Source organism: Thalia democratica, chromosome 9 (genome assembly GCF_965202585.1).
Source record: "Thalia democratica chromosome 9, ktThaDemo2.hap1.1, whole genome shotgun sequence".
Classification (NCBI taxonomy): Eukaryota; Metazoa; Chordata; class Thaliacea; order Salpida; family Salpidae; genus Thalia; species Thalia democratica.
The window spans coordinates 35030377-35046583 of NC_139173.1; the positions used below are offsets into that span (position 1 = coordinate 35030377).

Here is a 16207-nt window from a genome sequence, read left to right on the forward strand (position 1 = left end):
GCGGCGTTTTCTAGAGTGTTGTAGTCCATCATCTTAGAAGAAATGTTTTGAAAGCATCAACACTTGAATGAGCATCAGAAGATACCTTTAGTTTCAACATAAAGACTAAAAAGTCCATTAGTTCAAATCCAGCAACGACCATATCGCCTTACTCTATAAAAATGCATTAATACACTATAAAATGACTATTACATTAAAGTTAAACAAATGTAGTTTTTGTATTGTCTCAGAAGAAATGTCTTAAAAGCATAAACACTTTGACGAACCTTTGCTTTTGATATAAAAAAGAACAAAAACTTCTCTAAATTTAAATGGAGTAGGTGGTCACATTTCATTACTAAAATGTATAAGAAAATACGTTTTTACTAGTTTTTTTTTTACTCTTGGCCAAACCCAGGGTTGCCGATAACCCGTAGACCTGAAAAAATCGGGAATAACCTGGAATTTGACAGTTTAGACTTAACACCTGGAATTTGAAAAATTTTAGAAAAAAAAATCTGGAACTTTTAACAACTTTAACATGTTAATAGTAAAAATTTTGCTTTGACTCAAAAAATCTATCATATAGTTAAAATATTTTTGTCATTATCAAAGTTTTTTTTGTTAAGGAACACAATCAAAGTAGCTTTACAGTATGTTTTCTATGTTTGTGTACTATTGAACACAGTTTCTTACCTTAAACTTAACTTTGAACTAAAATTAAACCCAAAAATGTGTACTTTAAAAACCTGGAGGAAATTTTGAAAACCTGGATATAAGATAACAACTAAGAAATTGTTTTTTTTTACTGATTTTTTTTTAAAATTTTTGTTAAAAAAGAGCAATAAAACGCTTACATTTAGTGTTTTGGTTAGTCTATTTTAACAAGAAAGTTTAATACTTAAAACATGTGTAAATAAATGAAGCTTTTTATAAAGTCTGTATAATGTTAATATAAGTATTACCATACTTAAAGATTAAGAAAATTAACAATAGTTTAAATTATCTCCTTTGAGATTATTACATTAGATTAGTAAATGAAATGCAAGTGTTTCCATTTTTACAAAACTTTCTAAAGTACTTCAAAAAATTTTGTAAACTTGAAGTAATTGTTAGCAATATCAGAAACTTCAAATATTCAAGAAAATATTCTTTTGATAAATATGTTATTTTTACCACAAAAGGATTTAAACTACTTGTAGACATTTTATATATACTTGACCTTGTATTGTTTGTTTTTCTTTTTTGTTGTAAAATTATCTGACCTCAAATACTGAATTTCTCCTAAATCTTTTCTTTATACTCTCACAATCGCACAGGGTAGCATGTTCACACGATTCGTTGTTAATTTGTATGTTTTGAGATATTATCAGTTTTGTAAAATATTTCTATACAACAAATGTGTATAACTTTTTGAATGGATAAATTTCTCATTAGTTTGAAAATCCAAGTTTGATAAAAATGATATGAATCTCAGTTTGATTAACAATACCAGTTTAAAAATAGAGTTTTAAAATTTTTAATTTATTAAAACCATATTCTAGTTGAGTTATTTTTTTGTAGTGCACTAATGGTTGAAAATATTTGAAAAATTACTTCTATTAAGTAGATAAAAAAGCACTTTTAATATATTTTTGATTAAAACTTAAATTTTATGGTTGTACTTATGTTAAATTTTGAAATTAAATAAATTGTAATGTATATATTTTGTTATCATTATTATGAAATTTAGGTGGAGCATCTCAACTTACGAAAGAACAATTCGTTAAAGTAAACGGATATCCAAACAGGTAAGATATTTTAATTAAGTTTTATCATTTAATAAATTTTGCTTGTCTTTCAAACAGAAATCTTAGCTAGACTGAACATCAAAGCTGTGATAATTGTAGTCATTTAGCTGAAAATGTTTTAATTTGAGAAATTACCAAATACCATTGTTTTTCAAACTTTAGATGAAATACTAAATGTTGAATTTAGCATTGCAAAAAATAACAATAGAAGCACCACATTATCCAAATAATTAAAACACATAATTTAGTATAATTACGTTATGAAGTTAATGCAAAGCTAAATAAAAGGGATAATTTTTGTAGGTTCAACCTTTATTGGCTCATTTACTTAACTTTGTTCAAGGTTGAATAGTTATCAGATATTTAAAATATAGGTCAAAGTAGATAGTTTAAGTCAAATTGATTTGGTTTAAAATAAAATTTATTAAATAAGATACTCAGCAGTGAGATCAATATTTACAGTTTTGCAGCATTTTAAACAAGTTAATAAAATTCAATAATTAAAATATTAATCACCCTTTTATTCTCTGATGAGTTAATGTATGTAGTATTTAAAACCACACTTTTTAACTTTGTGTTTTCAGATTTAACAGAGCAAATGCATATATACAGTTTTTCGCTGTATCATCTTAAATTAAATAATAAAGTGACATACAAATAATAATAAACTAATTAACTCAATTAACACAATTAAGTACCAAATACAATACATAACATATATTGCTACCATTTTACAATATTTTGCATTGTTCTAAACGATTTGTTGTTTTCAAAAGCAGAGCCATTATGTAATGAAGGTTTTTAGATCTAGGAAGATTTGTAAATTTTCCGCAGTTTGTTCGTCAAAATTTGAAGCTTAAAGTTTTATTTGAATAAAAGCATAGCGCTGGCAACCTCGTAAACTAAAAGAGCTCAAGTTAAAGCAAGTCTACCGTTAAATATGTAAGCCCAACAACTAATAGATAATAAAATTAGAGTATTTTTGTCATGCACAAAAATTTTCAAGTTGTTTATGTTAAGAAAGTGTAATATTATAAATTCAGCTAATAATTTATTTATTAATTGAACACTACATAATGATGCTGTTGTCAATTTGATAAAAGTAGTTATAAATTTGCATAAAAACGTTCACAAAAGTTATAAAGTTAAAGTTATTATAATTTGATATTAAAAGACTTTAAAAAACTTTAAAAATAGCTGTTTATAAGTATGGTTTCTTACAATTGAAAATAAAAGTTTTCAAAATCGAATGTTCTAATCAAAATTTCAAATTCAAAAATGAAATACTTCAAAATTTAACTTATAAAATATTGCGGTTGAAGGAATAACTTTGCAAAAAATTAACTTATGTGTTGCATTATAAAGTATATGTTTTGAGTAGTTTAAAGGTATATGTATCTTGCCGTAATCTCAACACCACTCTTCAGTGGTAACATATTCAAAAAGATAATCATATTGATGATTATCTAAAATATTGAGTTTGCGATCAAAAAAAAAAATCACAAACGTTGTGTTACAATTCAAGTATTTATTCAGATTTATTTTCATATGTTGTAAGTTCTATGATCATCTTAGTAAAATTTGAAACCACTGTTCGCAGTGGTAAACAAACACAATATAAAGCAAACTGTAGAGCGCAGTTTCTTTCTACTTAGAAATTTCTAAATCTTTTGTTTAGAATGCTATAGCATTCTACACTTGGATGTTATACTTCGACAAAACTTACGTTAGATTGGACGAACTAACTTTTAAACCGAATGTAGAATTTAAGTGAGCTTACTTGAAACTGATTTGCTGTGAAATAAATCTTAAATTGGCCAAGAAATCAATATAGTGCTGAAATATTCCAGAAATACTTGTTAATTTAATTTGTTTACTTAATTACTTGTCTATTTAAGTTGCAGCTACCATAAAACGAAATATGCTTATCATCTTAAAAACAAATAAATTATAACGCTGAAATTAGCAGTTTAAAAGGTTTAAAAGCAGTTATCACGTACTCATGTACATACATACCGACTATTTGTTTTCACTCTGGCGTTAAAAATAGTTATGACGTCATAAACTGTACTATGATGTCACATTAAATTGTATAATGGCGTCACACAGGTATTACGGATGGGGAGGTGAGGATGACGAGATGGCGTACAGAATCAACAATGCAGGGTTCAAAAAAATCAGGTATCCGGCTTCGATTGCAAGGTATTTATTTTTTTTTTAATATATTGTATATGTATACTTGTTGAATGTATTATAAACGGGTCAGAATTAAAAAAAAGATATCTAGGGTCAACTGCAAGTCTAAAAAAATATGTATTATTAATCGTTAAGTTATGTACTATACATTTTTTAAAAATAGGGTATTTAGCGTTGGTTGCAAGGTAATAACAATAATCTGATATTAAATATATTATCTAATATTTATAAATATTAAGTATCCTGCATCTATTGTAAGATAATATGTTTATTATATATTGTAGTAGTCTGTTATTTATATCAATAATAATAAATCAGGATTAAAAAATCATGGCGTCAATTGCCCGAAAATGAAAAAATATATACACTTTTTTATTTTTGAATTAAGTTAGAAATTATTTTTATTAAACTTTTTTTTTTACTTTTTTAAAAGCCATGGAAACTTAGTAAGTTGTCATACTAAGTAACAACTTTACCTTTAAAGTAAAGTTTCTTAACAAAATTTAGAATAACATATACTGTTACAAATAAAGAAATTATAAAAACTTGTTATATCTCTTAAAATCTCTTAAAACTTTTAAAAACTCTTAAAAAATGTATTTCACCTATGTTTAAAAATACCAGTGTTGATCTAAAGTTGAACTATTACGGCAATTTTATTTCTTTTAAATTCACTATAAAATGTTGTTTTAAGTTGTAAAACTTGTAAAATTTACACTGACAAAAATAATTTAAACTTTTGTAAAGTTTCATTTTAAAAACTGCACATGTTTGACCTTATTTTGATAATTAAAATTAAAATGTTTTACTTGCTGTTCATTGTATAAGATTGTTTCAAGTAAGCTTCTAAAGTTTTCAGTGACAAAAACAGTTTAAATAAAAAACATTTTGTAAAGTTTTTCAATTCAATTTTGTATGGTTGACCTATATTAAAAAATAATTCCTTTTGTTCAAGCCGAACCAACAGTAAATAGTTGGACCGTGAAAAATATCTACCTCAAACAAAAAGAATTATTTATGATTAGCTGAAATTTTTTTGAGTATGTTTAAAAATTCTGAAATGCAAATATTTATTTTATCTGTTATTAGTTTGCTTAGAAAATGTGCTATTTTAACCATTAAAACACTTTTTGTAAGTTTAATCTTTTTTTTTCATTAAGTTTTGGCAAAATTTTTTATTGGAATGATTTCAAAAAAAAAAAAGAAATCTATAATGATTACTCACTAACTGTATGTAAAATTTACATGAGTTTAACTATTGAACATTAGAAATAAAATAATTGTAAAATTTCTATAACTAACTTAATTGAAATAAAAAACAATTAATTAAGTTAATTTAATTTACTAAATGTTTATTAAAAAGCTGTGAGCATTTAATAATTGACAAAGTTTTTGTTGAAAAAAATATTGAATACTCTTTTTATATTGGTTGTAAAATTACTTAAATCTATTTGTATAAACATTAGTAAATCAAAAATTTCATTATAAAAGTTTTTGTCTCAATCTAAGCTACACAAAAATTTGTTTACTTTATCAAAACAATGTTTACAAAGCATATTTTGGTTATGTTTTTGCTTGTTTATAGACATTTAAAACTTGGATGTTGAATAACATTTTAGTTCCATCGATTTAAATAATTGACAATTGTGGAAGTCAATATAACTTGTGCATTAATGTTAAAAATTTATTTATTTGTTAACATACTTGTATAAACTGATAGATTGTAGTAAATCATTCAATTTAAAACCATGATTAAAATATTTATACACATATTTTTGTTATCTAACTAAAAATCTGATTAGTTTGCAGAATTTTTTTAAATTGTTGTCTAAATGCAACCAAATTAAACAACAAAAATTCTTGCCTAATCAGATTTGCTGCACATAGTTTAAACAAGCAAATATTTAATAAGAAATAAAAATGACATGTTAGGCATAAAACTGACAAATAAAAACAAAGTTTAAAAAAATGTTGTACTGTTTTCAATTTAAAGTGAATAAACTTGGAAAGTTCTATCGTGCTAAATTATTTATAAATATTCGACAAATACTGTGAAGCAAATTTAAAAGTTGTTGACAGTAATAGAAATAAATAATTTATTTTCGAACTATAACTTTGCTTTTAAACAATTGAATTTGTATTTGAACTTTCGCATTTATATATGTACATATTAGGCACAAAATACTAAACAAATTAGAAAAAGTTTAACTTGTTTGGTTTAACACTGAATGTGTATTTTTAATTTTCACACATTTAGTTGAAAGTTTAAACTAAAACTCACCATATTTTATTTTATTTGTTGTAAAACTATTAATATTTTTAGTTGTACAGTTTTAACTGCTTATCTAAAGAAGAAAAAAATTATAGAAAATGATGTATAAAAAGATTAAAAAATAGTTTTACCTTAAAATAAGTAGCAATATTTTTACAAAAACTTCTTTTATATTAAGAATTGAACTTTATATTAAGTAAAAATGCTTAGATATTTAAATTAAAGAAGTCTTTTATTTTAAAAAAACAAAAAGTTAAAATTATTTTTTTAAGTATAAAATTCAAAATGTTGTAATAAAATTCATTAAATTTAGTTTTTTAAGAGTTTAAGTATTAAACATATATACACTTCCATTCATATTCAGTTTAGTTTCTATAGATATTGTCCAACTGTTTTTTTATGAATGTATGCTTGGTTTTTTTTTTGAATTTTCATGTATTCAAAATTGTTTTTAGTTTAAGCTCTGTAGACTTTATTGAACTAAATTTGTTATTGTGAATAGCAATAAATTTTGCTTAAACAAGTTTGAATTGTGTGACCCAGCCTTTTTTATTGTATTATGATTTAAAAGTTACTACTTAGTTTTAGGTTACTTTAAATTTTGTTTTTATAAAAAACATCTTTTTGTATAGCTGTTCATAAGCACTTATTAAAATAACATTTCAAATAATCTTTTTAAACTTTCTTTGAAACACAATAAAAGCTAAACAGTTAAATTTTTCTGCTGAACTGAATGATTGATTGCTTTGTTTTTACGTATATTTCTACTAATATTTAATTAAATAAGAAACCAGACATTCTTAAAATAATTTTTGTTTGAAAGTTCAAACTTTACTTTCAGTAGTAAAAACTTAAGTTTTTAAAAAAAGGTTGTTAAACTTAAAATAAGTCATTAGATAAAAGTTTGGCCACATGACCTATATCATTTATTTTTTCTTTACCATAATTTTATAGTAAAATGTTTGCTGTTCATCATTTAACGCTTCAGATTTTTATGCTTGAAATATTGTTTATTTTGAAATATATTTGAAGTGTTGTTTATTTTAAGTATACTCAAAGTTGTTTGTATAAGTTCTTATAAAGCGCAAGTTCAAAAACCCCAAGAAAAAAGTGAAGTAATCTGTTATACTATTCAAATGCGATTATAATTTTACTAATTGTTTTACAAGTTTGTTTATAAGTTCTAATTTTTTTAGCATAAAAAATCTTACTAATTTATAGGAGTAAAAAAAAACTAACCAATAGTTTTTTTATTTAATTACTTTACAATTCAAGCTTAAAAGTCAGTTTTACATAAAAGAGTAATACAATTATAGTACTAACTTAGAATTTCTACTTTGTATCTCTAAAATATAGAATCTTAAGCATTTGAAAATAAGATTTCATTATGTGAAATTAAAAAAAGCGTATACAAATAAGAAACCTAAAAAATATTGGGAAAAATACTAGATAAATAGTGTGCTTAATTTTAATTCTAAATTCTTTTTAATGTAAGATTTAGAATACCGTTTTAGTAGGACTTTAAAATTTATTGTTTATCATATAAGAAAATTTTGAATGACAAAGTAATAACTCAATAACGAAACGTTACTAAATTGACTTACATTCAAATAAAAGTTTCAACTGGTCAAGCCAAAGTAAATAAATACCTATTGTACTAAAGACTATTGTAAAACTTTTTAAATTTAAAAAGCTCTTATCAAAAGACAAACAGTTTTTAACAATGAGGTCAGATTACTTTGAATTGTTTGATAAATTGTTTTTTTTTGTTGGTAAAATTATTTTTAAATGTTTGATTTCGGTTGCCTGGGGTTTTGTTTAAGTAAAGTTTTTTTTTTGACACAATTTAGTTACTCTGTAAATATTTACCAAAAAATTATTTGATGTTGTATGCTTTAAATGTTGAAAATACAAGTAGTTTTAAAAAGTTTTTATATTTCATATAATTCTTACAAAGTTTACGTTAAAGCTGCTCATATATAAAAAACTTTTTGAAATTTAGTTTTTAGTTGTTATAAAAACTTTTGGAGTTTAATAAATCTTGATAAATTAAAACTAATTGTTATTTATACTTCTTAGGTTTAACAATTCAATTATTCCATATTGATGTAGTTTTTATTTGAAATACAAATAAAACAAAAATATAAGTTTTTGTATTTAGTAATTATATTTGAATTAAATTTTAATTACTTCGTGTGGTATTAGTATCGCAAGTTTATGTAAAATGTATGTGTATTTGCATAAAATAGAAAAAAAAGTTATTTTTAAATTTCAATTAAACTCCAAGTTTTGTAAAACTGATTAAAATATAAGTTTATTTCATAATAATCAAACTATATTTTAAAAGCTCAAATATAAAATTGGTATAATAATTTAACATTTATTTTAGATAAATAAGAATTGATAATGCTTGACTTACGAGTTTGGATTGGTTTCAAAACATATATTTTTTCAAACATAATAAAAAGAGTGTTTTAAGCATCAGTATTTAAATAAATTTAAATCTCAAGTTTCATCTAACCGTTTTATACAAAGAAAACTAAAATACAGCAATTAAAACTGATAGCCAATTTTTCAGTGATTACCCATTTATAATTTTTTAAATAGAATGCAATTTAAAAACGTTTTATTTGTGAAACAATAATACTAAGTAGTTAAACTGTTATCTCTGGTAGACATCTGTTTTTTCAAGTAAATAAACTTTTTCAAGTGTTTGTAAGTATTTACAAATAATAATATCGAGAAATATGTTTCTTTTCTATTTGAATAAGATTTTATATAAGCACTGACGAGGTTTTTTACCAAAACTTAGTGTGGATAATAAAGTTTTGAAAGAATAAAGTAAAATTAAAGTAGCTAAGTTTTCATTTTTGTACTTATTACACAATACAGAGATAAATGTAACTTAAAAATTTGAATTCTTATAAAAAAAACCTAATTACTTAAGCCCTTATCTCCAATAGTCATCTGTTTTTACAGCAAAATAAACTTTTCAAGTGTTTGTAATTTTTATTTCGAGAAATTTGTCTCGATTTAAAACTTTATAAGTTCTCCAAGGTAAAGAAAACTGTACCAGTTTTAAAAAACGTATTGCCTTTGTAAAATAAGTTCATTTTATTACAGAAAGGCTTACATATTAGTTTTTTTTTCTTGCAACAATTGTTGTAGTTAAGGAGCAAACTGATATTAGTTTATTTAATTTTTTACACTTAGTAATTTGAGAAACATATAACAAATTGCTATACATTAAAAAAAAAATGTCATATAAAATATTTGTATAGATAATATATACATTTTTTTTTTTATAAATGCCATATTAAAAACTTCAATACGATATAACATTAAAAAATAAAGTTTTTATTTATAAATGTTATTTTTACCACAACAAATTTAGTATTTACATTAAAAATACTGTACTGCTTCGAGCTGTTATTATTTTGACAAATATATTTTTATATTTACTTTTTATATACCTAAATGCAAAATATAAAATTTAAGTGTAGTACTGTTGTAACTAACATAATTTTTTGATAACAAAAGCAATTGGAAACAAAAAACTCAATCGACCTAGTCAAGTAAATTGTTAAGTAGTTTTTAATTGACAATTTAATTGAGCTTTTTTTTTATTTTAATGAAGTTTCATATTTATATGTATATATAATGTAATATATGAATGCGTCTATTCATTTTGTTTGACATTTTTCCGAAACAAGACAAAACATATTTTACGTATAAACTATACATTTCGTTCAAAGCTATTCCATTTTTTTTAAAATGTTGTTCACCTTTGTTTATATTAAAACGGTAAAAAAAAACAAAAAGAAAACTTACACATTTATTGATGTACATTTTGTTATGATTGATCATTATTTTAAGCAGTTAATGTTTTGTTTAAACCATTTTGTGTTAAAGCAAATAGTGTTGCAAATAGTTTTTATTGAAAAAACATGATATCTAACTAATTTAAATGCTGCTAATATGCCTTAGTTGTAATTAAGTGTTTTGGAAATGTGGTGCCGATAGAAATAGTGAAATAAAACCATTATCGTTTGGTGTTTTGATTTAGTAAAAATTGATTTTGGGAAAAAGTTAAATTTTTCGTAACCCAGTAATTATCTTTACAGACATTTTTTTGCAAAGTTAAAACAATATAAAGTGTTTTAATATTTCAAATAAACAAAAGTTCGATATTTTTTATAATTCACTTACATCATTACAAAAGTTTAAGTTGAATATTGGAAAAAAAAATCTTGTTTGTAAAAGTAGTTTCAATTTTTTTACAAATCTTATTATTTGTAGACTGAAAAAAATATTTACAAAAAACCAACTACTGATCTAATAATTTATGTATCCTAAATTATACAGCTTAGCGTTATGTTAAGCCTACCTTGTATAAATAATAGTTGGGAATTATTTTTGTGGTAAAAAGTTAAAAAAAGTTAAACTATTTAAAACATTACTGCTTGGAACACTTTTTCGGAACAGTTTATCATTAAATATTTTAATTTAAATAGTTTATTATTTATGTTAAAAAACGAAGCTGATGTTTAATTTTTGCTTCTATCGAATTAAAAGTTTTTAAATTTTGAAACGTTAAATATTGTGATATTTTTATAAATAAGTTTGATTAGTTTAAGTTTTAACATGTTGTATTTAAAAAGTAATGTGTTTTTTTTACCAAATAAAAATTATAAATATATTAAAATTAAAGTTTAAAAAACAACTTGGTATAAAAAGTATTGAAAATTAAGTTATCTATTTTCAAGAATTCAATTTTAACACATAAGTTTGCAATAAGAAAACGAATTAGTATTTGAATTAAAAGTAGCTGCAGACAAAATGTACCTGTTTAAATGAAAAAATTGAAACTATTGCACAAACGTTTAAGATAGTAATTTTTTAAAAAATTATTCTTATTCAAATTTATAACATAAAGTTCCCCTTGTTAATATGTGCTTGAAGCTAATTGAAATTAGTGTTTTGCTTTTATTAAAGTTATAAATAATTATGTATTAATTTAAAAATGCAAATAAATAGTTTAATGAGTTTTATTAAAACCTAACAAAATAAAAATTTGTTTTGCTAAAATACATTACCAAACATTTTTAATCAACCTAAAAATGTTGCAGTTACTTATAAAGCTTAAATCTCTAATAAAAATATTTTATTGTTATATTTATAAAAACTGTAAATTTTTTACAACCTAAAAAATGCTGCTAATAAAATAAAAATAAAAATATTTTTGATTTTCAAAAATGTTGGCGTGTGATTTCTTTGTATTTTACTTTATTTATATTTAATTTTCTTCATACTTTATTCTCAATATACTTCATTATATTGACACTACATTTTATTTTATTTGCAGTTTAATTTTCTTTACATTTGTATGAAATTTTCTCTATATTTGACTTTCTTCATGCTTTATTTTCTCTTACACACATGCACAAATCTCAACTGACGTGTTCAGTTGGTTTTCTTCATACAAAGTCTTGTATGCACAACTATTTTCTTCCAATACACACGTGTCAATCTCAAATGAAATTTTCGGCTTGAATATTGCCGAGCTGTCTCCGATTAAATAAACAGACTATTTGACTGATGGAAAACTTATCTCTTTTAATGCTTCTTATCAAAAACCGTGTATAGACGTAATCCTGTTCAAATGTTATCTAAATCTACAGAAAAATTTGCTCTTTTCAAAGTTTTTATTCTTAAGTTTATAATGCTTTTAAATACAACTGAACTTTTTTGGAAATAATTTCTTTTTAGTTCTTCTAAAGTATATATTCATAGTATTTTTTAAAGCATTTTTTTTAGTACCCAAAAATTTTTTTATTATTATTTTAATTTAAGAAAAAATAAAACATTCAAAAATTAATATTTACAAAGTCTGATATTGTTTATAATTATAAAAACTGTTTTGTATTTTTTTTTCACAAGTTATATTGCGTTTTGAAAAACTGTTTGTTTGTACAAAATAACTGCCTTTTTAAAATTTATAAACTAATAAGTCTTTATTTCCTTTCACAGAATTTCACTAAGAACTGTTTACTTTTCAAAATTGACAAGTTTTTGAACTGAATATTAAGTAAAAAGTGTGCTGTTTTTATGTACAAAATTATTTTTTTCCAATGTTTCCTTTACAAGGCATGCAATTTATTTTGTTAAAAAGATTTCCTTATGTTGTAAATTACTAAGGTTGTAAAAGAAAACAAAAAAATATAACTTCACCTTTTTTGTTTGTTTGTCTTAAAATAAGACGTGTTAGTAATTAAAATAAAAATATTAAACAGTTATTGTACAATATTTAAGGATTAAAAAATCATTGTACGCAATTAAACATTTAAAATTTAAGTTTATTTTCGTTTTGGTCTGTTGTTTGTCAAACACAACCACAAAAAAAATTTTATTTAATTTGCTTATATACTTGTCTTATTTCAATACTAGCTCTGTGAATTTTAGTTTTTTTCTCAAAACTTTTTAAATGTTTTAGTTATGATTCGTTGCAGGTAAAGTTGTGATTGACAAGTTTATAACTAAGAAAATAACTTTTAATGAAAATAAAAACAAAAATAATATTTTCTAATTGCCTATATGTATAAATTTAAACATAAAAAAATTTTGATTTAGAAATAGTAGTTTTTAATTGTTTTGTAGTCAAAAATAGTGCTTTGGAACCTTTTTCTAGTGGCGGAACCCTTTTCCAAAGTTCAACTTTTCCGCGGAACCCCTAATTTTAATCTAACATAAAATGTTCAATTAAATAAATGTTCTTTTGTAAATTTCGAAAGGCTTAATAAACCCAATTTCAGAAGCACTGGTCTAAACAACGTATGTTTCTTTAATTTTTATAATCTTCGAGACAGTTTTAGTTTGTTGTATACTTAAAAAAATATATTTTAATATAATTAACTTGTGGTTATAGAAGTATGCAATTTGCATAAATCATTTCATCACTATATGAGCTGTAATGTTTAAATTAAAATTTTAAATTTTATTTGCTGTAATTATTTGCAAATGTAAGAATAAAAAAAAATAAAAGGTTTAAACAACTAAATAAAAACTTATAAATTTTCAGATTTTTTAAACAGAGCTTTGAATATTTTTTTATCTTTTTATTTAAATACCACAATAATATCGTATACAGAAATTTCATAATAGTTTTGAAGTTTATCAAAGATGCACTGAAAATAAAATACAGTCTTATTTTACTTTATGAAATAACATATTTGATAGACAGTTTAATTAAATACTTTCTTATTAATGAATTTTATTGATAAAATGAAATACAATACTATACTTTTCAGAAAAATAATCGACATAAAACTTTATGAAATAATTTTATTGATGGGTATTTAAATACTCAAAAGTCGTTATGGTTGATAAGTTTGAAATAACTTATTATCTGTTTATCCTGACCAAATAAACAATAGATCATGAGTGTTTATTTTGTATGTTCTTGATATTTATGGAATTTACTTTGATTTTTTACAATTTTTCCTGATGAAAATTTTATACTTATGGTTTTGGTTTGTTTGTGAGTTAAAGAAAAAAAGTTTAACTAGGTGTAAAGAAATTTATATTTATTTGCAAGTTATACAAAATTTGCTCAAAAAGAAAATTTTGAACTATGTAAGTAATTAAAAATGGTATAAAAGCTTAAATATTAAATAAAATTTTTTTAAAGGATTTTTACGGTTATGTTTAAAAATTACGGTATAAGTGCAATTCTTAATATCTGGAAAAAGTTATGTTAATGAACACATAGCTCAAACTATTTTTTAAGAAATTAAAAACAAATCTACTATTGTTCATTATTACTGTATTGATGTAGAATATATGTTAAGTTATACAAATAAAACGTTTTACAATTTTATTATAACTAAATCAAATAAGAATAAACTCAGAATATATCAGTTTTTATATCATTTAAAAAATATAATACAAGTGCATTTAATATCTATAAATGCTAAATTTGGTGTTCGTATGTTTTATAACAACAAATATTTTGTTTCTATGTGTTTTTCAGATAAAATATGATAAACAAAAACAACAACTTTAACATAACAGTAGTAAAATTCTAAGGACCTATTTTTTGAAATAAAAAAATACTCGGATAATGAATAGTTTATTTTTAAGTTAAAATGTATTTTAATTGAATTATTATTTTTCCAGATACAAAATGATCCGTCACTCTCGTGATAAGGGAAACGAACCGAATCCGAAAAGAATCAAAGAATTAAACAGGTTTTTTAACTATAGAAGAAATAATAGAGTTTTCATTTAAACTTTTTTATTAAATTTTTCAAGCAAAATAAGTTTTAAAGTTAAGCAATCCGAAAAGAATCAAAGAATTAAACAGGTTTTTTAACTATAAAAGAAATAAAGGAGTTTTGATATAAATTTTTTTTTAAATTGTTCAAGCAAAATAAATTCTAAAGTTAAGCAATCCGAAAAGAATTAAAGAATTAAACAGGTTTTTTAACTTTAGAAGAAATAAATGAGTTATGTTTTAAACTTTTTTTTCAATTTGTTCAAGCAAAATAAATTTTAAAGTTAAGCAAGCTTTTATTTTAGTTGGAATAATAAACAGTTCATTTTTTTTTGATTATGTGTAAATAGATATTTAAACATTAAAACAGTTTTTTATTTACTTATATGAAATGAATCAATTACACATGTTTTTATCTGTTCATTTAACAAATAAATAAATTATATAAACAGATTTTTGTTTAGTTACACTAAATTTTTAGATATGTTTTTATATTAACTAAAATAAAATGTTTAAATAAAAATTTAGTTATTTGAACTTGAAATTTTAATTTAAACGGAATTTAATTTAGTTGATTTTAAAAATTATTTAACTAAAATAAGTTTTAGAGTTAATTTTTATATAATTAGAAAATTAAATATTTATAAAGGTTTTTTATTAGGATAAAGTAAATATTTGATTAAATCAACTAAAAAAATAGTTTTATTTAATATTTTGAAATAAAATTAAACTCTTAGTGAAATTTGGAAAAGTGTTTAGCTTGCTTATTTAAATTGATGTACTGAAAAATTAATTGAAGTTTCAGAACAAATTTTGGTTAACTTATTTAACTTATTTAAGCTATTTATTTGTTTCATATAATAAGTTGCTTTGAAATCTTTTTATTTTACTTAGTTTTTTTTTAATTAACGTTTAATTATTTTTTTGTATGTTTTAACTTCTCAATAAATTATATTGAGAATTTAAAAATTTAAATTCAAAGATATAATTCAACTAATCGATATAAATTAAAAACAGTTGGAAAAAGTTTTTGAAAACCGACGGATTGAACAGTCTAACATACAAGGTAAGTAATTTCAAAATTATTTATTATTCATATATTATTTTTTACTTAAAAACAGTATTACATACAAGGTAAATTGTATTATTTCGAACATTGAATAAAATGTATATTGGACAACAAAATAACAAACTATCTAGGTTGTTCTTGTATATTACGTACAAGGTAAATTTTAACAAGGTAAACTAGTTAATTAGTTATTTATATACTTTTTAGTAGTGTATAAAATTAGCTATCTTTTAATTAACTCTTTTATAACACTAAACCGTATTATTATCTCAAATGTTTATCTCATGAGACCAACAAGATGAGTTCTACAAAAGATAATTGTATTAATCTCTGCGTTTTTATCTTAAGATCTCAAATTATAATTTTGTACATTGTTTTTTCTTGTATGTTAATCAAAGAAGTCTTGGTGCATCAAGCATTAAATTGAAAAAAATGTTAGATAGTTTCTTTTTTATAATATACATATTGCTCTAGTTTGTATATAAAGTATGGAGCTCGTTTAAGAAGTTTAATACTCTCAAACTTGAACATATTAAGCTAACGTTTCTATGATTATTTTCTCCCATATAAGTTTTTTAAACTTCGGCTCTCATGTCTTATAAGCTTATACCAAAAAAGTGTAGTTTTAA

At 22.4% G+C, this 16207-nt stretch overlaps 1 protein-coding gene across 1 annotated transcript in view; it reads left to right on the forward strand.

Annotated features, from left to right (window-relative positions):
• LOC145844278 (beta-1,4-galactosyltransferase 1-like) overlaps window positions 1–16207 on the forward strand; it is a 29581-nt gene that overhangs the window by 11705 nt on the left and 1669 nt on the right. The window contains exons 6-9 of the mRNA XM_082951661.1: window positions 1712–1769; window positions 3879–3971; window positions 14413–14484; window positions 15527–15575. Of these exons, the coding sequence (XP_082807787.1) occupies window positions 1712–1769; window positions 3879–3971; window positions 14413–14484; window positions 15527–15575 (272 nt within the window). The remainder of the gene's footprint in view (window positions 1–1711; window positions 1770–3878; window positions 3972–14412; window positions 14485–15526; window positions 15576–16207) is intronic.